This window comes from Lepus europaeus, chromosome 6 (assembly GCF_033115175.1).
Source record: "Lepus europaeus isolate LE1 chromosome 6, mLepTim1.pri, whole genome shotgun sequence".
Lineage (NCBI taxonomy): Eukaryota > Metazoa > Chordata > Mammalia > Lagomorpha > Leporidae > Lepus > Lepus europaeus.
Genome location: NC_084832.1, coordinates 95,592,278 through 95,619,744, shown reverse-complemented (window position 1 = coordinate 95,619,744; position 27,467 = coordinate 95,592,278). Strand labels below are relative to the sequence as shown.

General features: G+C 48.7%; 1 protein-coding gene across 4 annotated transcripts; it reads right to left on the bottom strand.

Moving 5' to 3' along the window:
* Window positions 1–37: 37 nt before the first annotated feature.
* RAD52 (RAD52 homolog, DNA repair protein) lies at window positions 38–25,653 on the bottom strand. 4 transcript variants are annotated; one of them, XM_062194610.1, is made up of 12 exons: window positions 25,397–25,653; window positions 15,438–15,542; window positions 12,820–12,921; window positions 11,144–11,237; window positions 10,955–11,022; window positions 7,850–7,968; window positions 7,134–7,209; window positions 2,889–3,085; window positions 2,608–2,750; window positions 1,815–1,898; window positions 1,272–1,490; window positions 38–309 (listed from the first exon to the last, which is right to left on the bottom strand). In XM_062194610.1, the coding sequence occupies exons 2-12, from the start codon at window positions 15,522–15,524 to the stop codon at window positions 251–253; spliced, it is 1,248 nt and encodes a 415-aa protein (XP_062050594.1). In that variant the 5' UTR covers window positions 15,525–15,542; window positions 25,397–25,653; the 3' UTR covers window positions 38–250. The 4 variants fall into 4 exon arrangements, with proteins under 4 accessions (XP_062050594.1, XP_062050595.1, XP_062050592.1 ...); XM_062194611.1 differs by having other exon boundaries at window positions 39–312; window positions 2,614–2,750; window positions 25,397–25,649; XM_062194608.1 differs by having other exon boundaries at window positions 39–312; window positions 25,397–25,648.
* Between the last annotated feature and the right edge of the window lie 1,814 nt (window positions 25,654–27,467).

The following is a 27,467-nucleotide window of genomic DNA, read 5'->3' as shown; positions in this document are numbered from 1 at the left end:
CATTTCATCTGTCTGGGACCCCCACTCCATCCCCCCTCTCCCCACCACCACCCCACCACTGCCGCGTGTGACATCCTCAGGCACTCGGCTTTCTCTGCAGCAGGCTCCGACAGATCCCCTGGGAAGGTTCAGGATGAACCCCGGTGTGAACCCGTGGAAACAGTCCATTCCTCGGGGATGAACAAGTTCATGACTCAAAAGTAGCTCCCAAAGCCGCTCGGTAACGAAGTCCAGGCGTGTGGCCTGAGTCTCAGGACGGGTCCCATTTCCTTTTCTTCATGTCCCGGCTGTTCCTATGCGATGCACAGTCTCCTGGAAGATACAAGGGCTTAAATATTGCTGCAATTCTTTTAAAATAAGGGATAAACAGTTATATTAGCTCATGATCCCAATTTAGAGTAAGAGCCCAAGAATGATGATCACCCTTTGTGGCATCATGCTCACGATGGACCTGCTGTTAGCCGAAAAAGCTCAGTGCAGTCAAGCTTCCTGCTGCCATCATGGACTAAAAAAATGGCCTGGTTCTGAAATCAGTCATCTCCTTAACATTTCTTACTACCTTAGACTAATTATATCCAACTTCTTTTAAATTGACTTACTCATTTTGAAGATTTATTTATTTGAAAGGCAGAGTAACAGAGAGGAAGAGACAGATCTTCCATCTACTGGTTCACTCCCTAAATGCCCAGAACAACCAGGGCTGGGCCAGGCTGAAGCCAAGAGCCAGGACTTCATCCACGTCTCCCAGTGGATGGCAGGGACTCAAGCACTTGAGCCATCACCTTCTGCCTCCCAGGCATTAGCATGGAACTGGATGGGAGGTGGAGCAGCTGTAACTTGAACTGACACTCCAATATGAGATATGGGCATCCCAAGTAGCTTAACCTGCTGTGCCACAATACCGGCCCTGTATTTAGTCATTTATTTTATTATATTTGAAAGCAGAGAGAAAAATCTCCCACCCTCTGATTTACTCCGCAAATGCTCTCAATTGCAGGGCTCTGCCAGAACAAAGCCAGGAGCCAGGAATCCAGCCCTGAACTCCAGTGTGTTCACTCCTGGGGAACCACTGAGCCATTGCCACTGCCTCCCAGAGGGCACATCAGCAGGAATCTGGAGCTGGGAGCAGAGCAGGTTCTCCAATAAAGGATACAGGTGTCCCACGCAGCACCAAACACCTGTCTGTCCAGCTCCTTCAAATGCAATGTCATCCTTTCTTTAAAAATTCACAGAACTAAACCGTATGTCCCTGTCACTTTTGTTCTTGCTACCTGTTACATGCTGGTTAGTGTCGTGACTTTGGGGGTGCTGGGGTGCAGGTTTTATTTGTGGCTTCTGGTGGCAAAGGCCGTTGGGGTCCTTGTTCCAGGTCTCCAGCTCCAGATCGTTCGGGGCTGGCATGGCAGACGTCTGGGCTGGTGCTGCTCTTGGCAAGGGCTTGACAACATTGTCCAGGATGTCTGGAGTCTCATCCCACAGGTCCAGGTTCTCTGCAGAGGCCACAGAAAGTGCAATGTCAGCAAATCAGTGTCACATAAAGCCCTGGAAACGCGGTCGCAAGAAACGCCCATCTGGAGTGTCTGACAGATTTGGAGTTTCTCCTCCGCCCCGTGGGTGCACTAACACACGGCTGTGGTCGGGACAGCAGAAGCGCTGTGGCTGCCGTCACTCAGAACCCCAGCAATCTATTCTGGGTCCTCTTCCCGTTTTTCTAATTCACAGGGCTATGAAACAGACAAAAAGGAGGATTTGGATGCCTCTTAAAATGTATTCTATGACCAAGGGTGTATTGCTGATGAGTTCCGGAGCTGTACCTGCAAGGGAGTCTTCCTCCGGGCCCGGGTCAGAGTCAGCAGGTTTGGGAGTGCTGTGCGTCACGGGCGGGGCGGGCAGCGCCACTACAGTGCACATGAGAGAGGGGACAAGTCACACCGCAGAGCCGGCTCGGGCTGCCCCAGGCCTGCCTGTATTTGAATGTATGGAATTCGACATTTTTAAAGCCATAACCCTTAGTCACACAAATGTTAGGCAGAAAAGCAATATAAGGTAGATAAAATACTGGCTCTGGTTGTCTGATCAGGAGTGGGCACCCCCACACGGAAAGCGGGCCCGCTTTCACATCTTTGCCGCCTCTCAGGGCCAAGGAGGATGGATATTAACAAACTAAACCCGAATGCAGTCCTTTGTGAATCTTCCAAATGTGTAGGAAAAACGGGGGAATCTCCTCAGCTGGGACGAGCCCTGCCTTTGTCTGCACTCCAGGCCCCCTGCCGCTGCCCCCATCTGTGCCTACCTGCTACTCCCAGGCCTGCAGTAAGCCGGAGTTCATGGATCAATAATCTACCCAGAGCTCCTGTTCAAACCCAGTTCTGCCTCGTTCCCAAGGACGTCTCAGAAACAAGCAGCTCTGTCATGCAGAGGTGATCAAAGTGTCTGAAGCAAAAAGTTCTTCTCCTGACCTTCTGAGTTCCAGAAGGGGCGTCAAGGCCGGGTCACCTCCCTGTGCAGGGCGGAGTTCACCGTCTGTCACCTGTCCCGCTGAGGTCTGGCAGCACGTCAGGTCACCCTGTCACCTAACTTCCTCTCCAGGGCCCGCCTCCCACCCACCCTCACGTTCGGTCTCCGCGGGCGGGGAGGACGTCTGCACTCGCTGCTGTCTCTCCATCTGCTCCCGGAACTGCCGCTGCAGCTGCTGCTGCCGGAGCTTCCGCTGCTGGGTGGTGTCACTCTCCGCGGAGCAGGCCGGGGTTCTGCAACCAGAACACCGAGGTGGGGCAAGTTCCACAGCCACCCAGGAACTGCAGGGCCCCAAGCAGCACACAGCCCAGCTCACTGTTCCGGAGGAGAACGGGAGGCGAGGAGGGCCAGGAGGTGCAGGGACCCCGTACCGGGAGCTGCTGTCCTTGTCCCCCTGTGTCACAAGGTGGGGATTATCTGGGTGGCCTGGTCTGCAGGGGGAGGTCACCTCCTGTGGTCGTGGAGGTGCCAGGGCCGTGTTCGGTCGGCAGCTGTTATATCTTGCCTGTTCCACAGATGGTTCAAAATCTTGTCTCTTTGCTTTACTCAAGTCCACATCAAGAGGCAACTGACAAGGAAGAAAGAGGAAAAAAAAAAAAAACAAACTTCCTCCAACTGCTCTTCCCAATGAAACTGACAAACCTTGAAACCTTGAAAGACAACTTAGGTCAGTGATGAAAATTAATTTTAAAATCCTCAACAACGTACTAGGCAAGCCAAATTCAAGAGCACATTAAAAGGACTGTGCCCATGACCGAGAGAGTGCTGTTCCCAGAAAGGCGGCTTGACACGGAAGCCCATCAGCATAACACACGTGAACGGCACGCAGGACAAACCCCATGATCATCTCAACTGACTCAGAGAAAGCATCCGACGAGCTCCAGTGCCCTTTTAGGATAAAACAGCTCAATAACCAGGACTAGAAGAACCCGCTGCAATGTGATAAATAGCATGTGGGAAAGGGTGAAAGATCGGAAGCCTTCCTGGAAGAGCAGGAATGAGGCAGACGCCTGCTCTCACCATTTCTATTCAAGAAAGGGCTGGAGGTTCCAACCACAGCGATTAGGCAGGACAAAGAAGGAAACGGCATGCACACGGGAGAGGAAGAAGTAGACTTACCTTCAGATTTGACATGACCTTTTTTAACAATTTATTTATCTATTTGAAAGAGAGAGAGACAGAGAGAGAGAGAGACCCCTTCTGTCTTGGTCCACTCCCCAAATGGCCCAACAGCCAGGGCTGGGCCAGGAGCCAGGAGTTTCCTCCAGGTCTCCCACGTAGATGGCAGGGGCCCAAACACTTGGAACATCTTCTGCTGCTTTCCCAGGCCATAGCACAGAATTGGATGGGAAGCGGAACAGCCAGGACTCGGATATGGCATGCCTACATCTCAAGTGGTGGCTTAACCTGCTGCACCATGCTGGCATCCTTACATGATCTTATATGTAGAAAAGGGTAAACTCTACAAACACACACACACACACACACACCACACACAGACACCCCCTGCTAGAATAAATGCATTCAGCAGGGTTGCAGGGACAAAATCAAAATAAGAATCACTAGACTGTCTATGTATTAATGAACAATCTGAAAAGGAAACTAAGAAAACAATTCCATTTACAGGAACACCAAAAAGAACAAAATCCTGAGGAACAAACCTAGCCAAGGAAGGAAAAGACTGGCACACCAAAAACTAAAAACACTGCTGAAATTACAGATACAAATAACTGGAAAGACTTCCCAGCTCCTTGAATTGGAAGACTCAAAATTGTTGTAACATCCATGCTACAAATTCAAGGCAATCCCTATAAAAGTCTCATCAGTATTTTTTTGCAGAAATAGAAAAGTCCATACTAAGATTCACATGGTATCCCAAGGGACGTCAAATAATAAAAAGGATTTTGAAAAAAGAAAGTCAAAGGACTCAAACCTCCAAAGTTCAAAACCTGAGGGTTCTTCAAAGGCCCACGGAGAGACTGGTCTCATGGTGCCGCTATCTGCAGGCTAGGCTGCTATTTTACACACCTGCATCTCCTATCAGAGAGCTGGTTTGGTCCCAGCTGCTCCAATGCCCACCCAACTCTCTGCTAATGCACCTGGGGAGGCAGCGGAAGATGGCCCAAGTACCTAGGCCCCTGCCACCTGGAGACCCAGATGGAGTTCCAGGTTCCTGGCTTTGGCCTGGCCCAGCCCTGGCTGTTGTGGGCATTTGGGGAATGAACCAGCAGATGGAAGCTCTATTTGTCTGTTTCTCAAGCTAATTAAATAATTTAATTAATTTTAAATGGCAAAGGCTTGAATACACATTTCTGCAAAGATGATATGAAACCAACTTGCAAAGAGATGTTCAACATCAATAATCATCAGGAATTGGTAAATCACAACGACAACAAAATATCACGTCACACCCATCAGGCTGGCAATTACAAAAAAAAATACAGAAAATGACAAATGTTGTCACGCATGTAGAGAGGCAAACTCTTAGATACCGTGGGGACCATAAAATGCTGCAACTGTTGTGGAAATCAGAACGGCAGTTCCTCAAAAAAATGACGAACAGAACCACCACGACCCACGGGCACGTAGCCCCAGTAGCCCCAAGAACCGGGAGCAGGGGCCCCGTGACATATTCGCACATCCACTGTCACAGCAGTGCTCCTCACAGCAGCCACGGCAGAAGCAGCCCAAGTGTCCATCAGCAGCTGAAAGGTCAACAGTGGTCTAGACAAACAGGACTCGGCCTTAGAAAGGAAGGGAATCACGGGGGCACACTCCAATAGGGATGAACCTTGAGATGCGAATGCTAAGTGAAATGAGCCCGTTGACCTGCATGCTCTCATTCGCACCATCCAGCTCACAGGAGCACAGCAGAATGGAGGCAGCCATCTGGCCCAGTGCGTCCCCCATCAGAGGACCAGGGTTAGACACCAGCTCCTGACTGCAGCTTCCTGCTCTGCAGGTCCTGGCAGGCAGCGCGCTGACCCGAGTGACGGGGTTCTGGCCACCCCGGGCTGAGCTCCAGCTCCAGCCCAGCCTGGTGTTTGCATACACTTAGGGGGTGAGCCAGCAGATAGAAGCTTTCTGTCTCCCTATTTCTGTCCCTCAAATAGATCATTAAAAAAACAAAAAAATAAAAAACAAAGCTAGAATGCTATCACCAGAGGCCGGTTGAAAAGAGGCCTTTTCAGCCGGCGCCGCGGCTCACTAGGCTAATCCTCCGCCTTGCGGCGCCGGCACACCGGGTTCTAGTCCCGGTCGGGGCACCGATCCTGTCCCGGTTGCCCCTCTTCCAGGCCAGCTCTCTGCTGTGGCCAGGGAGTGCAGTGGAGGATGGCCCAAGTCCTTGGGCCCTGCACCCCATGGGAGACCAGGAGAAGCACCTGGCTCCTGCCATCGGATCAGCGTGGTGCGCCGGCCGCAGCGCGCCTACCGCGGCGGCCATTGGAGGGTGAACCAACGGCAAAAGGAAGACCTTTCTCTCTGTCTCTCACTGTCCACTCTGCCTGTCAAAAAAAAAAAAAAAAAGAAAAGAAAAGAGGCCTTTTCTGGATGGAGTTTGATTTTGCAAGACGAAAAAGTGCTGGCAGTCAGCTGCAAACAATGTGAACAGACTAAACACTCCTCACCCAGGCGCTGAAAATGCTCACGTGGCAAACTGCATTTCATGTTGTAGACCAAAGGAAAACTATCAAGTAATATCCCTTGTAAATATAGGTGCAAAAATCATTGACAAAATATTAGCACACTGAATCTAATAGTGTTTAAAAGAATTTTTGTAAACCAGTTAGGAGGTAGGCATTGTGACCACTCGGAAAGCCCAGCTCCTGCTCCTGCTAACCCTGGGAAGCAGCAGAGGATGATTCAAGTACCTGGGTCCCTGCCACCCAGTGGGAGACCTGGATTGCGTCCCAGGTTCCTGGTTCCGGCCTGGCCCAGAATTAGCCGTTCTGGGAGTGGGAGAGCAGATGGAAAATCTCTCTCTCTCTCTCTCTCACTCTCCCTCTCCCTCTTCATCATTCTGTCTTGAGAGGGAGGGAGGGAGGGAGGGAGGGAGGAGATCTGACAGATGCCAGCTGACACACACATATCTATTAGGGGTCCCACAAGAAAAGAAGCCCTCGAGTGCAGGACGGGGAGCACTACCCAAGGTGACAGCAAGGCAAGAACCTCAGAGAACAGCAGAGAGTGAGCAGCCCCTTCCAGCAGGTGGGCAATACACCAGAGGACTCGCGGGACTCCCAGATGTCCCACTGCAGACACCATTCTCCACGGGCGGATGCTCGGATCCTGTGGCAAGAAGCCACCCCGACAGCCTGTGGGGCTTGGGAAGGGAGTAGGGGTCGACAGGCCAGGCTCTGAGCATGACTGGCACGCGGCAGTGCTGCTAGAGGGGGCTCCGTGCCCTCTCCACTCGCAACACAGCTCTGAGGATCCATTACGCCTGCTTCTTCAGTCATAAGGTGAGGTGACTGGCTCCTGCTGGCTCTGACACTCCAAACGGGATCACTCTAGACCCTCTCAGTAGCTGAGCCCTTGTGCATTTCTCCCTCCCTCCCACAAATTAATCCATGACCCAAAGAACACCTCACGTCATCCTCCCACTGCCGGCTTACCTGGCGTGGAAGCTTATTCAGGGACCGCAGGTAGTCTTTGTCCAGGATACAGTTTCCAAGTGCATTCCCAAAACTCCTACCCGCAACACGCAACCGCAAGGACAAAAACAGTGAAACGGGGTTGAGAATAGCTACAAGTGAATATCAGAGAACAGAGTCACAACTTTTTATTTGTATTGAAAAGCAGAGACAAAGAGAAAGAGGGAGATCTTCTATGTGCAAGTTCACTCCCCAAACGCCTGCGGAGGCTGGTTGGAGCTGGGAACTCAGCTGTGGACAAACGGGACTCGGGGGATCACGGGCACGCCGATCCGTAGCACATCCGTGTTTTTCCGGTGAGTCAACTCACTTCAGTTCTCTAAGGTGTCCTGTCTCTGACCCAAAACACCGCCTCGTGCTCCCTAACTAAGCCGACCCACTGGGACACCGGGCAGAGGGTTACAGTAGAGAGACGGAGGAAGCGAGCTGCGGCCTCGGGAGGAACGGCTGGGTACATGAGTGAGTGGGGCAGCAGCAGAGGCGAGCACCCAACATGGCCCACCCAGCGTCCCACCCCCGCACCCACAGGAAGCATTATACGGTCGGGAGGAGGCTACCGGCGAGGGCATCCCTTCCCGGTGCTCAAACTTCCGGACCACCTGACTACGTTTCGGTTTCCAAAATCTGCTGGGAAATGGGCTGAAGCAGCAGGTTCCGCCCTGGCTACTTGTGCTCACCTGAGTGCTCGCTTCAGCCCATCGGTCACTGCCTCCTTCCTCGCCTTCTCCAGCGCCAAGGCCTTGGACTTGAGGCCCTCACTAACACCATAGCCCACATCTTCATGATAGGAGCCATCCTGGGGGGAGAAGAGAGCGAGGCTGCGGCGGGACCCTGGCTCTGCAGCACCTCCTGTCACCAGCAGCAGACAGCTGCAAGACAACCCTCCCACACAGTCCCATGCTCCTTTGCCGGCCCCTAGCCACATATGGAAGGCCATTTCCAAGTGACCCCAAATCCTACTAAGAAACATGCCCCCAGGGTATAAAAACCCCTCCAATACCATCCAAAAGAAATATTTGAAATATTGCATCAACTGGACTCTAAGAGTCACACAGCAAATCATTTTCCATATAGGCAGTGCCATTTCTTGGTTTTCACCAAAAGTGAAGAAGGGTGGACCTGAGCACACTGTCGGCTGATAGAGAATTAAATATAATGTTTGACGATAGCATTGAGTTTTGGAAAATAACTTGAAAAGGACTCAGAGAAACTCAGAGTGATACTAGGACAAACCACTTCCCATCCCAGCTATTGAATTTATGTGAATAAAACTGTTCAGTACTATTTATAAAAATAACAAGTCAGGGGTACTCTCATCTTGGAGTCCAAGTTCTGCTTCGTATTCCAGCTTCCTGGGGGGCAGCAGGTGATGCCTCAAGTACCCAGGTCCCTGCCACCCATGTGGGAGACTTGGCTGGAGTTCCTGGCTTCCACTTGGCTCAGCTCTAGCCATTGCAAAGTGAACCATCCAGCAAGTGAACCAAAAGATGGGGTGTTTATATCTGTCTTTCAAATGAATAAAACAAATAAAGGTTTTAATTTTAAAAAGCAAAATACATAGGTCAAAACAGAAGTAATGCTGAATGTTCATAAAAGAAATATATAATATTCAACCACGGAATATATAACTAATTGAAAAGCAAGAAGATAAGTACCATGACCTCATTAAGTGCATTTTCCATACCATTTTTTAAATTTTGATTATCAACATTTTGAGCATTTACATTGTCTCTCTCTCTTTTTTTTTTTTTTTTTTTTTTTTTTTTTACAGGTAGAGTGGATAGTGAGAGAGAGAGAGAGACAGAGAGAAAGGTCTTCCTTTTTGCCATTGGTTCACCCTCCAATGGCCGCTGCGGCTGGCACATCGTGCTGATCCGAAGCCAGGAGCCAGGTGCTTCTCCTGGTCTCCTATGCAGGTGCAGGGCCCAAGCACTTGGGCCATCCTCCACTACACTCCCAGGCCATAGCAGAGAGCTGGCCTGGAAGAGGGGCAACTGGGATAGAATCCGGCGCCCCAACCGGGACTAGAATTCGGTGTGCTGGTGCCGCAAGACGGAGGATTAGCCTGTTGAGCCACGGCACCGGCCCTACATTGTCTCTCAAAAGTGAATACAACTGGAGCCGGCGTGGTGGCACAGTGGGATAATCCTCCGCCTGCGGTGCTGGCATCTCATATGGGTGTCGGGTTCTAGTCCCGGCTGCTCCTCTTCCAATCCAGCTCTCTGCTATGGCCTGGGAAAGCAGCAGAAGATGGCTCAAGTCCTTGGGCCCCTGCACCCATGTGGGAGACCTAGAAGAAGCTCCTGGCTCCTGGCTTCGGATCGGCTCAGCTCCAGCCGTTGCAGCCATTTGGGAAGTGAACCAACGGACGGAAGACCTTTCTCTCTGTCTCTCCCTCTCACTGTAACTCTACCTCTCAAATAAATAAATAAATCTTAAAAAAAAAAAAAAAAGTAAATACAACTATCTGATCAATTATGTGTTAGCAATGACAGTAACTCAACTCAGAAGAACTCTTTCCATATTTGGAGCCTTAAGGTCACTAGAAATTTACCCCTAAAATTTCTTCTTATACACACACTTCCACATATGTACACACACAGAGGCAGAGAATCCTAATAAGGTTAATAAAGCTTTCAATCACAAAACACAATAGGATAAAAATCAGTGGAGAGGGGCCGGCGCTGTGGCACAGTAGGTTAATCCTTGGCCTGCAGCATCGGCATCCCATATGGGCACTGGTTCTAGTCCCGGCTGCTCCTCTTCCAGTCCAGCTCTCTGCTATGGCCTGGGAAAGCAATAGAAGATGGTCCAAGTCCTTAGGTCCCTGCACCCGTGTGGGAGACCGGGAAGAAGCTCCTGGCTCCTGGCTCCAGATTGGCACAGCTCCAGCCATTACGGCCACTTGGGAAGTGAACCAGCAGATGGAAGACCTTTCTCTCTGCCTCTCCTCACTGTCTGTAACTCTACCTCTCAAATAAATAAATAAAATATTTAAAAAAAAAAAAAAGTGGAGAAACAGAACGAAAATATGAACTCAGATAAGGAACAATGTGAAATTTCTAATGACTAAAGAATGGCTTATTCATGTATTTTTTCCAAATTACTGACTGAACTATATTCCCCTCTGGCATTCAAATTCCATGGGTATACTTATTCTTCTTCTTTTTTTTTTTTTTTAAGATTTATTTATTTATTTATTTTATTTAAGATTTATTTTATTCTGTTACAGAGACAGAAACAGAGAGAGAATCTTCCATCCACTGGTTCACTCCCCAGTGGCCGCAAGAGCCGAAGCTGGGCCCAGTCAGAAGCCAGGAGCCTCCTCCAGGTCTCCCACGTGTGTGCAGGGGCCCAAGCACTTGGGCCATCCTCTGCTGCCTTCCCAGGTGCATTAGCAAGGAGCTGGATCAGAGGTGAAGCAGCCCGGACTCGAACTGGTGCCCATATGGGACACAGGTGCTACAGGCCCGGGATTTAACCTGCTCCACCACAGCACCAACCCTCCCATGGGGGGGCCTTAAAACTGTACAGATTTCCTAAAACTGTAACAGATTTCTTTAAAAACGCCAAATATCAAAAAGAAGGAAAGAAACTCTGAACTAGTTAACAGGTAGTGAAAACTGTCTAAGTGTAAATTAAAAACATGAAAGAAGACAAAGGTTTTCAGAGTTCTTCCCTGGAGGCCCCTCTGGGGTCCGCTCTGAAACAGGTCAAGGCTCTGGTGTCCACCGCCCCCTCCCTCGCCTGCCAGTCCTTCCACGCAGTGCCATCAGCCTCACCTTCAACTGCACTCTCACAAACGCGCAGACTCCCACGTAGAACTTGCCGTTGTTGAGGTCAACGAAATCTAGGGGTGAGAAAGAGCACAGCTGAAGAGGCCACTGCTCCCTGGCCGTCCCTGCATTCCTTACGCGTGGGCACCGCCCCAGCCACAGAACTCCCGGAGCGGAACTTGGAGGCCGACTCACCCACATTCTGCTGTGTGACCGAGTGCGCCCAGCCGTTGTACCCAAACATCTCGTTGGCCAGGCTAATGACCTTGTGACCCTCAATGTAACACACCTGGAAAATATTTTTTAAAGAAAAAGCTATGTTAAAAATTCCCTACCAGGCCAATGCTGTGGCATAGCGGGTGAAGCATAGCAGGTAAAGCAGCACAGCCTGCTGAGTCGAATGCAGGTTCAAGTCCTGGCTGCTCCACTTCTGATCTAGCTCTCTGCTACGGCCTGGGAAAGTCCTTGGGCCCCTATACCAGTGTGGGAAACCCAGAAGCAGCTCCTGGCTCCTGGCTCCGGCCATTGTGGCCATTTGGGGGACTAAATGAGCAGATGGAAGTGCTCTCTCTCTGTCTCTGCCTTTCTTTAACTTGGCCTTTCAAATAAATAAAAATAAATCTTTGGGGCTGGCGCTGTGGCGCTGTGGGTTAAAGCCCCAGCCTGCAGCGCCGGCATCCTATATGGGCACTGTTTCTAGTCCTGGCTGCTCCACTTCCGATCCAGCTCTCTGCTATGGCCTGGGAAAACAGTAGAAGATGGCCCCAGTCCTAGGGCCCCTGCCCCACCATGGGAGATCTGGAAGAAGCTCCTGGCTCCTGGCTTTGAATCAGTTCAGCTATGGCCATTGCAGTCATCTGGGGAGTGAACCATCAGATGGAAGACCTCTCTCTATCTCTCTCTGGCTCTACCTCTCTCTGTAACTCTCAAATAAATAAAATAAATCTTTAAAATAAATAAATAAATATTTAAAAACAAATTCCCTGCCATCTTTAACTGTGAATCAAAATTTACATAATTTGTTCTTTTTTTTTTTTTTTTTTTTTTTGTGGTAAAAACTGCTCTTAAACAGCCCAGGGAAGTCGGCACCGTGGCTCAATAGGCTAATCCTTCGCCTGCAGTGCCAGCACACCGGGTTCTAGTCCCGGTCAGGGCGCCGGATTCTGTCCCGGTGGCCCCTCTTCCAGGCCAGCTCTCTGCTGTGGCCCGGGAGTGCAGTGGAGGATGGCCCAGGTCCTTGGGCCCTGCACCCGCATGGGAGACCAGGAGAAGCACCTGGTCCCTGCCTTCAGATCAGCGCGGTGCGCCGGTTGCAGCAGCCATTGGAGGGTGAACCAATGGCAAAGGAAGACCTTTTTCTCTGTCTCTCTCTCTCACTGTCCACGCTCCTGTCAAAAAAACACAAAAAACAAAAACAAACAAACAAACAAACAAACAAAAAATAGCCCAGGGAAGCAGGGAAATTCCCAGTGGATTTATTCTAAAGATATTTTAGAATGGGTCAGCTGGAATCGATGGTGTGTCTCTGGGGAAGAACTACACTACAGCCACCCCCCTAAGAGTTTCCAGACTCAGTTTCAACAAAAGTACAAATCTCGGGTTAACATATTTGATAGAACACCAAAAGCATATAGAGAAATTAACAAGAGAAGCAAATGACAAAGGGAACACTTTTAAAAGATGATGTAAGATGATGTTATATGAGTCGCAAAACAATGCCTGGGCTACTTCAAATGACAATGAAGGCTGGACCCCAGGCCCCTCCCCCTACAACAGTGAGCCAGAGCTTTCTGACAGCCCGAGGCCGCAGGAGGACTGGCGGGAACACCTGTGACCCAACACCCACTGTGCAGGCCCGGAAACTCTCCTACCTTCTGGCCTCCCCCAGCCATGCGGCTGCTGATATATTCCGGGCCCAGCCTCTGCCTCAGAGCACTCTGGATGGCCTGGTACTCCTCCGCTGTGTACTGGCACTGCAGCCCAGGGAAGACAAATGGGTTAACATGGTCACCACACCCAAGCTCCTTGAGCCCCCAACTTTCGGTGTGAGGACCCCCTTCAAGAGCTTTCGTTCATATGGGTTACATCTATGAATACTGGGCATCAGAGACGGACGTTACTGTGCAGGGAGTTAAGCCACTGCTGGGGATGCCCACATCCTGCGGTTTCAGCCCCACCTCCACCTCCAATCAGGTGTCCTGCTATCCAACTTCCCGCTGAGGCACACCTTGGGAGGCAGGAGGTAATGGCTCAGGTTTGGGAGAACCCGATGAAGTTCCTAGCTCCTGGCTTCAGTCTGGCCAGCCCTGACTGTTGCAGGTATTTGGGGAGTGACCCAGAAGATGGAAGTTCTCTCTCTCTGTCCCTCTGCCTTGCAAACTAAAAAAAATTTTAAAGCTCTCTTTATTTATTTGAAAGGCAGAAATCGAAGGGGGGTGATGGGAGAGGGATCTTCCATCCACTGGGTTCATTTGTCAAATGACCTCAACAGTCAGTGTTGGGCCAGGTCAAAGTTAGGAGCCAGGAACTTCATCCAGATCTCTCACGTGGATACAGGGACCCAAGCACTTGGGTCATCTTTCGCTGCTTTCCCAGTTGCATTAGCAGGGAGCTGGATTGGAAGTATAGCAGCTAGGACTCAAACGGATACTCATATGGGATGCATGCATCACAGGTGGTGGCTTAACTGGTTGTGCCACAATGCCGGTCCCATAAATGTTTTTTAAAATGAGAAATTAAAACTAAGAGGGGCTTAAGCGGGTTAACACCCTGGCCTGAAGCACCAGCATCCCATATGGGCGCTGGTTCTAGTCCCGGCTGCCCCTTTTCCGATCCAGCTCTCTGCTATGGCCTGGGAATGCAGTAGAAGATGGCCCACGTCCTTGGGCCCCTGCACCCATGTGGGAGACCCAGAAAAAGCTCCTGGCTCCTGGCTTTGGATCAGCGCAGCTCCGGCCATTGCGGCCATCTGGGGAGTGAACCAGCGGATGAAAGACCTCTCTCTCTGCCTCTCTCTGTAACTCTGTCTTTCAAATAAATACAATTAATCTTTTAAAAAATAAAACTAAGAAACTTATGTTTTTTAAAGATTCATTTTCTTTATTTGAAAGGCAGGGTGGACAGGGAGAAGGGGAGAGAGAGATTTTTCATCCGCTGATCCACTCCCCAAATGGCGACCAACGGATGGAGCTGGGCCATGCCAAAGCCATCCTCTGCTGCTTTGAGATCCCTTAGCAGGGAGTTGGACTGCAAGCAGAGCCGTGAGGACCCAAACCGGTATGAGGACGTGGGATGCCGATGGTTTAACTGGCTATGCTACATGCCATCCCCACTGAAAAACCAGTATTACTCTGAAAACAATTCTGACCTCACGGATGCTGAAAAGGTCCCCAGGGCCTGCAACTGCCACCAGAGAACTGCTGCCTTAGCTGCCCCTCCCCCTCTGATACAGCCTTTCAAAGGGCTGTGTTGTGTGTGAGGCCACAGCCTGTGATACTGGCATCCTGTGTGAGCCTCAGTTTGAGTCCCATCCAGATCCCTGCTGATGTGCCTGGGAAGATGGCACAAGTGCTTGGGCCTCTGCACCCACGTGGGAGACCCAGATGAAACTCCTAGCTCCTGGCTTCAGCCTGTCCCAGGCCACTGGTGCCATTTGGGGAGTGACTCAACAGATGGAAGATCTCTCTCTGCCTCTCTCCCTGTAAATCTCTTTAAAAAAAGAGGGGAGAGGGGTATCTTTCTTGAGTACAAATAAGAAACTAACATTTTCTGCTTAGGCAGGGGCCAGGAGTTTGGCCTAGCAGTTGATGCCTGCATCCAGGCCCAGTGATCGAAGACACCTCTCAGGACACCTGTATAATATAACAGACTGCTTGGGTTTGAGTCCTGGTTCCACCTCCAATCCCAGCTTCCTACTAATGTGCAACCTGGGAGGCAGCAGTGATGGCTCAAGTACTCGGGTCCCTGCCACCCAGTGTGGGAGACTTGGATTGAGTTCTTAGCTGCTGGCTTCATCCTGGTCCAATCCTGGCTGTTGTAGGCATTTGGGGAAAATACCAGCAGGTGGAGTTTGGTAGACAAAACAGAATTCCCTTTTCTTTGCCCAGAATTTCTCTACAAAGAATGAGACCCCCTCGCTTTGGCTGCCTCCAAGAAAGAGAACTGGGCAGCCGGTGACAACAATAAGGAAATAGGCAGACTTCTGATACGGACTTTTGGTTTCATGTTGAATTTGATATCATACGAATGTGTTATCTATACAAAATCTGGATGGATGTACATCTAAATGTAACTCCCCTTTTGTCTTTTAGTGCTGAAGTTTCAAAACCCCTCAGAGTTAACCAGATATTCCCCCAAATGATGCCTCTAAAGGGAAAACCAGTCACAATAAAGAGCCCACCCGTGCCTGAGGGTGCTCTGCAAATTGTTTCTCCGTAACCTTTCTCCTGAACCTCATTCTTCCCTGGGTGTGAGGAAGCCATGCAGTTACCTGTCCAAAGCACAACACAGTGCTGCCGCCCACACAGCGGGAATGGTTGCCATGTGCTCCAAGTGCTGCCTCCCCAGCCCCAGACATAGTGACCCTGGTTGGTCTCTGTAAAAATGAAAAGGTAAAGACAGACCTCAAAGAATGCTTACAGTGAAAGGCAAGGGCCTCTGCTGCAATGCAGACACAGCACCCACAGGCAATGCTCTGGGAGCTTCCTCCCTCCTGCGCTGCAGCTCTGCACATGCCACCCCGTCACCACACGCACTGCACTTCCTAGCACAGCCCACTACAGGCCACGGCTCTCCAGGGAGCTGGGCTCCTCCAGCCACTGCCAGTTTCCTCCTTTCTGCCACCATTTCTGTTATGCTGGTGCTATTAACAGTGATTTCTACAATGAGAATGTATGACATTTATAATTGAAAAAAGACCAAAATTACAAAAATGTTAAGGAAAAACAATCAATTATGTCTACACATCAGATCACGTTGTTCACCTTACTGTGTATAACTTCAAATTTTTCAATCATATCTCAATAAAGCAGGTTGGGGGGACCAAGTGTGTCCATTTTAAAGTATAAAACAAAAAAGCCTTACTACTTCTGCTTTCTGGGCAACAAGATCACAGTCACTGTGGACTTAGAAAAGAAATAGGAACCACAGCAAGGGAAGTACCACCCAGGAGCCAGCCAGCAGCTGGAGGGAGCCGGCAAACAGAGGCGCCAGCTAAGGCACAAGGGAAGGCGACACAGAAGACACCTGCAGCTGAAGGAGGACAGAGGGGGCTTCAGACCAGGATGTTTCTGGAACAGGAGCACGCTCCCCACCACCTGGAATCAGGCCTTGCCCCGGGTATCCTGAATCGAACCCTAAAGATGAGGCACAGTGGTAACCCACCAGGCGATTCTCATGCACGCTCAAGGTTGAGAACAAATGCCTTAGATTGAGACTCTACAAACCCTCAGGTCCATCAGAAAATACAACCACGGGGCAGGTGTTGCGATGCAGCCCACGTCAGAGCAGCAGTTCAAGCCCCTGCTGCTCCACTTCCTATCATGTGCTTCCCAATAGATGTGATGAGGTCACAAAATCACTTATGTAGCACCTGTTTTTCTAATATTATGACTCTAATCATGGAGGAATTAAAAGACGAATTCAAATCTGCAAAGCAACTACCCTGGAATCTTATAAAACAAATGTCAAAGTCTCAAAAAGCAAAAAGCCAGGGGAACTCCCCTGTATCAAAGGAGATGATTAAAGTGCCACCTGTAACACTGGTATCCCATATTGCAGCACCAGTTCGAGTCCTGGTCGCCCTTTTTTTTTTTTTTTTTAAGATTTATTTATTTATTTATTTGAAAGTCAGAGTTACAGAAAAGAAGTGGCAGAGAGACAGGTCTTCCACCCACTGGTTCACTACCCAAATGGCCGCAACAGCCGGAGCTGAGGTGATCCAAAGCCAGGAGCCAGGAGCTTCCAGGTCTCCCACGTAGGTGCGGGGCCCAAGCACTTGGGCCATCTTGTACTGCTTTCCCAGGCCATAGCAGAGAGCTAGAGTGGCAGTGGAGCAGCCAGGACTTGAACTGGCACCCATATGGGATGCTGGCACTGAAGCATTACGCCACTACCCCATTACGCCACAGTGCCAGCCCCTGCTCAGCCCCTGATCCAGCTCGCTGCTAATGTGCCTGGGAAGGCAGCTGAGGATGGCCCAAGTGTTTGGGCCCCTGCCACCAATGTGGGAGACTTGAATGGAGCTCTGAGCTTCTGGCTTCAGTCCGGTCCAGTCCCAGCCACTGAGGCCATTTGGGGAGCGAACTAGTAGATGGGAAATCTTGGTGTCTGTCTGTTCTGTTCTGTCTGTCTCTCTTCTGTCTCTCCCTCTCCATCATTCTGCCTTTCAAATAAATAAATGTTCTTAAAAATTACATGATAAAGACACCTGAAAACAAACTGCACTTGATAAAATTCTGGATCAAAACAAAACTGACCCTTGATAAAATTCTGGATCAGGAAAGAGAGGGTTGATCATAAAGGACATTACTGGGCCGGTGCTGCGGCTCACTAGGCTAATCCTCCGCCTTGCAGCGCCGGCACACCGGGTTCCAGTCCCGCTCAGGGCGCTGGATTCTGTCCCGGTTGCCCCTCTTCCAGGCCAGATCTCTGCTGTGGCCAGGGAGGGCAGTGGAGGATGGCCCAAGTGCTTGGGCCCTGCATCTCATGGGAGACCAGGATAAGCACCTGGCTCGTGGCTTCGGATCAGCGTGGTGCGCCGGCCGCAGTGCGCCAGCCACGGTGGCCATTGGAGGGTGAACTAACGGCAAAGGAAGACCTTTCTCTCTGTCTCTGTCTCTCTCTCACTGTCCACTCTGCCTGTCAAAAATTTTATAAATAAATAAATAAATAAAGGACATTACTGAGGAGGGATTGTCAAATTTACCAGTGCAGTAAGGGGATCACGGCTTGGTAGGAGCATGACCTTGTGTCTACGAGATACAGTAGTCCTCTTCCCTACCTGTGGTGCATATGGTCCAAGACCCCTATGGATGCCAGAAACCCTATACACAAGTTATCCTATGCCTTCTCCTGTGATACAGGAGTTTAATTTATAAGTGAAGCACAATAAGAGATTGTCAACAATAACTAAACATAGAACAATTATAAGATACCATAATAAAGGTTATATGAATGTGGTCTCCTTTTCTCTCTAAAATATCTTAATTTCTCACTCCACTAGAGTATTATTTTTGGAATGAAAATTTTGAAAGCAAAACTGCAGATTAAGAGGGGACAACTATATAGGATGAAGTATTAGAAAAAGATGCCATGTTTTCTGCAACTTACTCTCACTCCATTCAGCTAAGTAAAAGAGCAATGCGTGAATGTATGTAAAAAGAGAGGGAGATAAAGAAAAAGTAAGAAAGTTATGAATTAAATAGCAAATATGCAGGCAATCATTGTGTAACTTTTCTGAAGGCTCCAAATCTTTCCAAAAAATGACAAGAAAAACCTCCTGCATAGCCAAGGTGATGGCAACTACATGAACCTAAAATTTTTAATTCTCCAAAGACTACAGAGACCAAATATCCCACATCATCAAACATAATTAGATGAGACTGGGCACGTTCAGGGTGGTATGGCCATAGACTTGAAACATAATTAGAAAACTAAAAATACTACAAGTTTGGGGCCGGTGCTGTGGCTCAGTGGGTCAGATCTCTGGCTTGCAGCCCCAGCATCCCACATAGGCACTGTTTAGTGTCCTAGCTGCTCTGCTTGCTATCCAGATCCCTGCTGGTGCACCTGGGAGGGTAGGAGCGGATGGCCCAACTATTTGGAAGACTGGGGTGAATTTCCTGGCTCCTGGCTTCAGACCAGCCCAGTTTCAGCAATTGCGGCCATTTGGGGGAGTGAACCAGAGGATGGAAGATCTCTCTCTCTGACTCTCTCTCTCTCTCTCTCTCTCTGCCTCTGCCTCTCTGTATCTCTGCCTTTCAAATAAATAAGTAACCTTTTAAAAAAAATACTATTACAAGCTTCAAGTCACCTCTAAGAAGACAAATATTTTCTGGTGGAGATATTTCCTGAAGCCTCGTCCTAACTCCTTAGGGAGAGTAAGGCAGAACCCAAGAAGGAAAAGGAAATATATAGAAGAGAGAAGGAGAACAAAGAGCCTAAGATGGAACTAACATCAGTCCCTGAAAGAGAAAGCTGCATTAGGTATAAAAATTGACGATTTTTGATAGGTCAAGAGGGGGCAGACAGAGCAAGAAAAGACGGAGAGGGAGAGAGGACAACTTGAGTACAACAGAACTCGATGCGCTCAAGTTCTCCACAGTCTTGGAAAGTCAATGTTTTGGATGAAAACGGAGCTAAAGGAATGGAAAGGAATCCTCTGAAAACCTTGCTGTGCAGGGCAAGAGAGAGGGATGCAGACAATGCAAGAGAAAATTTGGGGCCAGCATTGTGGCAGAGGGTAAAGTGGCCTGCAACGCTGGCATCCCATATGGGCTCTGGTTCGAGTCCCAGCTGCTCCACTGCCCATCCAGCTCACTGCTATTGGCCTGGGAAAGCAGCTGAAGGCTTTCTCTCTGTCTCTCCCTCTCTCCCTCTCTCTGTGGTTCTACCTTTCAAATAAATAAATAAAATCTTAAAAAATAAAAATAAGATAATAGTTCCAAATTTCCCAAACTGGTTTATGTAAATTTATAGATTAAATAAGCTCAACAAACCTCAAGTAGAATAAATACAAAGAAAACCAAACCTGGACATACTATTGGCAAACTGCTGAAAACTAAAGATAAAAAGAAAAACTTGGGGCCAGCATTGGGTATAGTGGGTCAAGCCACCACTTAGGACAACTTTGCCCACCCAAGTCAAAGATCCTGGCTCCTGGTTTTGGCCTGGTCTAATCCCGGCTACTGTAGGCATTTGAGGAATGGAAGATTCTCTCTTTCTCTCTCTCTCTCCCCCCCTCTCGGCCCTCTCTCTTTTTTCTCTTTCTCCCTCTTCCCCCTATCACTCTGCCTTTTAAAATAAATAAATAAACCTTGTAAAAGAAAAATGTGAGGGGTAGGCATTTGGACACCACTTGGAGGTACACATCTCAGATTGGAGTGCTTGGGTCTGAGTCTTGACTCCACTTCCAATTCCAGTTTCCTGATGATATGTGATCTGGGAGGCAGCAGGTGATGGCTCTAGTGGTCGGGTCCCTGCCACCCACATGGGAGACCTCGATTGAGTTCACAGCCCCTGGCCCGGCTCAGACTCTGATGTTTCAGGTATTTGGGGAGTGAACCAATGGGTGGGACCTCAGTCTGTCTCTCAGCCTTTCAAATAAGTAAAATAAAATTTTAAGTAATAGTTCCCTTAAAAAAAAAAAAAAACTGGAAAAGCAGCCAGAGAAACAGGACACACTCCATAGAGTAATGAATGATACAAATGAAGCTCTTTTTTACAACAAAGATTAAAAAACAGGGGCCGCTGCCGTGGCTCACTTGGTTAATCCTCCGCCTGCGGCGCCAGCATCCCATATGGGCACCAGGTTCTAGTCCCAGTGGCTCTTCTTCCAGTCCAGCTCTCTGCTGTGGGCCGGGAGGGCAGTGGAGGATGGCCCACATGCTTGGGCCCTGCACCCGCGTGGGAGGCCAGGAGAAAGCACCTGGCTCCTGGCTTTGGATCAGCATAGCTCTGGCCGTAGCGGCCATTTGGGGGTGAACCAACGGAAGGAAGACCTTTCTGTCTCTCTCTCACTGTCTAACTCTGTCAAATTAAAAAAAAAAAAAAAAAAAAAAAAAAGACAAGACATACAAGGAGGGCCAGCATAGTGGAATAGCAGGTAGTGATATAGTGAGTAAAGCTGCTGCCTGCAATGCTGGCTGGCATCCCAGAAGGGTACAAGTTCAAGTCCCAGCTGCTCCACTTCCTATCCAGCTCCAGGATAATGGCCTGGAAAAGCAGCATAGAATGACCCACCTGTTTGGGCCCCTAATCCCACGTGGGAAACTGGAGGAGGCTCCTGGTTTTTTACTTTGGCCTGGCCCAGCCCTGGCCATTATGGCCATTTGGAAAGTGAATCAGCAGATGGAAGACCTCTCTCTCTTTCTAACTCTGCCTTTCAAAAAAGCAAAATAAACCTTTAGGAAAAAATAAAAATAAAATACAAGGGGATTTCAAAAAGTTCATGGGAAACAGAATTTTTTAAAAAGTTTATTTTGAAATCCATAATAACACTTTCTAAAGAACCCTCATATATAGGAATAAATTTAACAAAAGACACATAAGATTGTTGCATTGAAACTGACAGAACAGGACTAAAAGAAATTGAAAATCTAAATCAAAAGGATATATATACACCTCGGTCATATATTTGAAGACCCAATATAATGGCCATTTCTTTTCAAATTAATTTATAGATTCAGTGCAATCCCAATTAGACATTTTGTATAAACTGGTAAGATGATTCTACTATTTAAATGAAAATGCAAAGAAACTAAAATATCCAAATCAATCTTAAAACAACAACATTGGGGAACCTAAACTACATAACTTCAAGACTTACCTTAAAACCACAGTAATTAAAATAATGTGGTACTAACCTAAGGACTCATCAGCCGAACAGAACAGCCCAGATGCTAACCACCATTCATATAGTCATGTTGATTTCAAAAATGCAATACAACAGCATTTTCAACAAACAATGCTGAGCAACTAGATAACTATCCAGGAAAAAAATGAATACTGAGTTGTACCTCCCACCACTCACAAAAATTAGAGATGCATCAGAGTCCTAAACATAAAAGCTGAAACTATAAAACCTCTAGAAGGAAATATAACAGAATATCTTCATAAGTTCAAGGCAGCCAAGATTTCTTAGTACTGAGAATAAGTAAGAAAACAATGCTAAATTTACGACATCAAAATGTAAAACTTAGCACAACTCTAGGAAAATGAATAGGCAATCACAAATAAAGGCTATATAAGGAATTACAAAAACTCAATAATAAAAAAACAGCACAATTTAAAGTGGGCAAATGCCTGCATTTGATTTCTGGCTCTGCTTTTGAGTACAGCTGCCTTCTAGTGCAGACCCTGGGCGGCACCAGGGAACGGGTCGGAAATTATATTCCCATAAGCCACATGCATCGAGTTCCCAGCTCCTGGCCCCAGCCTAGTCCCAACTGTTGTGGGCATCTGGAGAGTGAACCAGTGGATGGGTGCTCTGTCAATCTATCTCTTCTCTCTCCGCCTTTCAAATGAAAAACCATTTGTAAGTAATGAAGCGAGCAAAAGACATCAGCAAGCACTTTGGGAAGGAAGACATACAAACATCAAGAAGCACAGGAAAAGGTGCTCAACATCATTAGTAATCAAGGACTAAAATTAAAATCCCAACCACACACCACTTTACCAGAATGACTAAAAATAAAATGACTGACACCATCAAAAGTTGGCAAGGACATGAAGCAACTGGAACTCTCAAACACTGCTGGCAGGAAATACGTTAATAAAATCACTCAGCTATCAGCTAGAGTTGTGGTGCAGAGGATTAAGCCTCTGTCTGGAGTCCTGGCTGTTCCACTTCTGACGTGGCTGGAAAAGCAGCAGCAGACGGCCCACGTACTTGGAACCCTGACACGAACATGGGAGACTCAGATGGCGTTCCTGGCTTTGGCCTGGCCTGAGCCATTTCAGCCATTTGGGAAGTGAACGGTGGATGGAAGCTCTCTCTCTATATCTCCCCCCACACATTTTCTCCCTCTCTAACTCTGCCTTTCAAACTAATTGTTTAAAAAAGAAAAACGCTCAAATGTTAACACAAGCTACCCCTCAAGAAAGAAGAAAAGTGACTCCAAAGACTGAGCCACTGGCCCAAGTGTGGAGAAGCAGAGAGTTATTCCTAAGCCTTGAATCTTCCTGCTTTTTAAAAAATATTTGAAAGGCAGAGTGATTGTGGGGGAGGGGTGTCTTCCATCCACTGGCTCACTCACTCCCCAAATGGTTGAGGAATCCAGGGTCCAGGAATTCCATCCAGGTCTCCCACATAGGTGGCAAGGGTCCAAGCACTCAGGCCATCCTCAGATGCTTTCCCAGGTGCATTAGCAGGGAGCTGGATCAGAAGCAGATCAGCCAGGACTCGAAGCAGTGTCCATATTGGACACTGGCATCACAGGTGGTGGATTTAACTGCTATACTACAACACTTGGCCCAATCTGTTTGTTTTTGTTTTTTTTTTTTTATAAATACTTATTTATTTGAAAGTCAGACTTACAGAGAGGCAGAGGCAGAGGCAGAGAGAGAGATTCCATCTGCTGGTTCATTCCCCAAATGGCCACAATGGCCAGGGCTGGACCAGGCTGAAGCCAGGAACCAGGAGCTTCTTTTAGGTCCAAGAACTTAGGCCATCTTCTGTTGCTTTCCCAGGCCATTAGCAGGCAGCTGGATTGGAAGCTGAACAGCCAGGACTCAAGCCAGTGCCCATATGGGATGACAGCATTGCCATAACGCCAGACTTACTTGGATGCCATTCTAAACAGCGAGAGTACCAACCAAAAAACCCGAAATTTGAAAAACAAGACACTAAGTATACCACCAAAGGGGCACTCAGAACAGTCTGAGAGCTGAAACAGGAAGGAGGGGTCCAGCATTGGCCTCAGAGTGGGACATGGATGGTGGGCAACTCAAACTTCTCAAAACTGCACAGTGTAAAAAAGCCCACAGGGCCGGCACTGTGGCGTAGCAGGTAAAATTGCTGCCTTTAGTGCTGGCATTCCTTATAGGTGCCAGTTCAAGCCCCAGCTGCTCCTCTTTCAATCCAGCTCTCTGCTATGGCCTGGGAAAGCAGTGGAAGATGGCCCAAGACCTTGGGCCCCTGCACCCAAGTGCAGAAGACCGGGAAGCTCTCGGCTCCTGGCTTCAGATCAGCACAGCTGAGGCCGTTGCGGCCATCTGAGGAGTAAACCAGTGGATAGAAGACCTTTCTCTCTGCCTCTGCCTCTCTGTAACTCTGCCTTTCAAATAAATAAATAAAAATCTTAAAAGAGACAGAGAAAGACACCTGACAGGACAGGCCAAAAATAAATAAATAAATAAATAAAAGCCCACAAGCATTGGTTTTCCTATAACAAATAAATTTCAGCTAGTAGGTAAATTTGCAAATACAGAAACCATGAATAATGAGGGCTAACTGATTTTGTTTTGTAGGGCAAGCTCTCTCCTACAACTAGCTAAGTTTGTTTTCTTGTACTCATGCCAACCACACCCTGTTTACAGTTTAGGTTTATGGTTTATGGTTTAGGATAAACCTATATTACACAACAGCAACATCCATGGTTTCTGCCTCCCTGGGAAGATAGGCGCACTCACACTTTTCCACATGTCACCTATACAGGTAATGGTCTCATGGGTGCTGAGAACTGAAGACTTTCAAAAGACAAACACTGGGGGCTGGTGCCGTAGTGCAGTGGGTAAACCTGCCACATGCAGTGCCAGCATGCCATATGGGCGCCGGTTCGAGTCCCTGCTGCTCCACTTCTGATCCAGCTCTCTGTTATGGCCTGGGAAAGCAGTAGAAGATGGCCCAAGTCCTTGGGTTCCTGCAGCCACATGGGAGACTCGGAAGAAGCTCCTGGCTCCTGGCTTCAGATCGGCACAGCTCCTGCCATTGCTACCACTTGAGGAGTGAACCAGCGGATGGAAGACCTCTCTGACGCTGCCTCTCTGTAACTCTGCCTTTCAAACAAATAAATCTTTAAAACAACGACAAAAAAAAAAAAAAAAAACTATGCATGGATTTCAAATTATTTCGCACCAAAATCAAGTTATCTTTGAATTACATTGTCCTGAGAACTTTTTAAAATGTCCCCGTAGAATTTCACGTACAAGAAATATTGGGAAGAGGCAAACTCGCAGACAAGAAGCGGATTAGGTGTGTTGGAAGACAGGTGTGAGCTAACGGGCCTCAGGGCTTCTTTCTGGGGCGATGAAAACGTTGTCTGGGATTAGATAATGGCCACAGCCACGCAAATACATTGGAAAACAGCAGGTTGTACAATTTAAAGGGGTGACTTCAACTGCACATGAATTGTATCACAATTTTTACAACAGTCTAGAAAGCCCAATGCCTCTTAAGTCGACACTTCTTCCCAACTTCACCTACTCCATACAAGCGGCTGTTCGGCAGCTACTGACACTCTTGTCAACAGGCAGGGCCAGGGCGCGGTCGCCATTCCCACGGAGGGGTCCCGGTGCGCGCGCTGCGCCCCCGTCCCTCCCACCCACTGCCTCGCCAAGCCCTGATCCAGATCCTCTCTCTGCACTAATGAATTAGCACAGGCCTCTGGACACCCGCAAGACGAGCTCAAACGTCTCCCCAATGCTCCACTCGGAATCTGAGTGGCCCCACGTTCCACAATCCCCAGCCGGAACCACGGAAACAGGACCAGCCTCCCCCTCCTCACTTACGCGCCTCCGGCAGCGCGCAGTGCACGCAGGGAACCTCGTACGGCAGCACGTAAGCGACAGGATGCGCAGAGGAAACTGGGAAGGAAGTGCAAGGGCACCCTGGGAAGAAGGTCCAATGCCAGCATTGGCCTCAGGGAGCCGGGAGGACGTGAGGGGCAGATTTGAAAAAGCAGGAGGAGGAGCCGTAAATCAACTCGGATGGGGAGGAGAGCCGCAAAGCAGCCTGCTGGAAGACGTAAAGCAATTTAGTTGCGCGATGAAGGTCTCTGTGTCGCAAATCGCTTTCTGGCCAGCTTCTTACAGTCTGCTGCCGCCCAGGCTTCCGCTGACCCCTCGTGGACCTGGCGAGCTCTTTCTGAGGCTGCGGCTTAATCGGAGGTCTCTTGGGGCCAGGTCTTCCCGTGCCATCACACGTACTCAAGGCCCAGTTCCGGGCGGGGCGGTAACCTCCCAATACCTCTCCCTGCACAACTGGGAAAAGCAATAACGCTTTTAAGTCTTGTTAGGGATGGTTTTTACATCCCTGCCTGGATTCCTCTCGGGTCAGGCCCAGCAAGCCAAACGTGAACACGCTTATTCATTCGTCGCCTCCGGGCTCACCCATTCGTCACCTGGTGACGTCCTGAAAAGTGGCGAGGAGCCGAGGGGAAGGGCTAGGTGGAGACTTGGTGGAGGGGACGTCTACTTTTGAATGTCCCGTGGCACAGCTCCCTGGACCTGGATGACGAGTGCACATCCTGTTAGCAATGCTCAAAAAATGGTTTTAGAAGTTGAGTCATCACACCCTAAGTACGGTACAGACGGTCATGAATGAGATTGCGGTCTGCGGAGGTCTTCGTGGTACGTCGCGGAGCATCTGTACTGAGAACTCCAACAAAATCAAGGTTTTCAAACTGTTTCAGTAAGCGCCCAGCGGCTCACTATCCGGGCGGAAGTACCCCAGGGGCCCCTTTTCCGGGTGACTACTCAGCTGGCGGGAAGCCGAGTGGGAACCCTGGAATCCCACGATGCATAAATAATTTGTTGTTTCATAGACCGTATTCAAGTCAACCTAGAAAGGAAAGTTTATTTTTAAGGTGGTGCTGAGACAGCTATTTAAGTCACAGTAGAATCTAATGGTGAAATGTTACACACAAATACATAAAACAAGATAAAAAAAAAATAGACTAGAGAAGGATGCTCTAAGTATAAAAGTTGAAAAATAGGAGCGGACGCTGTGGTGCAGTAGGTTAATACCCTGGCCTGCAGCGCCGGCATCCCATATGGGCGCTGGTTCAAGACCTGGATGCTCCTCTTCCAATCCAGCTCTCTGCTATGGCCTGGGAAAGCAGTAGAAGATGGCCTAAGTCCTTGGGCCCCTGCACCCATGTTGCAGCCAGTTGGAGAATGAACCATGGGATGGAAGACCTCTCTTTCTCTCTCCCTCTCTCTCTCTCTCTCTCTCTCTCTCTCTCGTACTCTTCTGTGTAACTCTGACTTGCAAATTAATAAATAAATATTTTTAAAAATAAAAATTGAAAAATAAGTCATAAAGGAAAAAGTATATAAATGTAACTACCTACCCAACAATTTTTGAAATTCCACTGGTGCCAGCATTGTGGCATAGCACATAAAGCTGCCACCTGCAAAGCTGACATCCCATATAGGTGCAGCTGCTCCACTTCCCATCCAGCTCCCTGCTAATGCACCTGGGAAACCAGTGGAGGATGGCCCAAGTGCTTGGGTCCCTGTGTCTCATGTGGGAGACCCAGGAGAAGCTCCTAGCTTCTGCATTGCCCTGGACCAGTACTGACCATTGCAGCCATCTGGGAGTACACCAACAATGGAAGATTCCCTCTCCCTCTCCCTCCCTTTCCCCCTCCCTTTCCCCCTCCCTTTCCCCCTCCCTTTCCCCCTCCCTCTCCCCCTCCCATCTCTCTTTCTCTCTCTCTCTCCCTCTCTCTCTCTCTCTCTAAGTTGTCTAAGTTGAAATAATTTTTTTAAAGATTTTTATTTATTTGAAAGGTAGACCTAAAGAAAGAGGAAGAGAGACAGAGAAAGATCATCCATCCACTAGTTCACTTTCCAAATG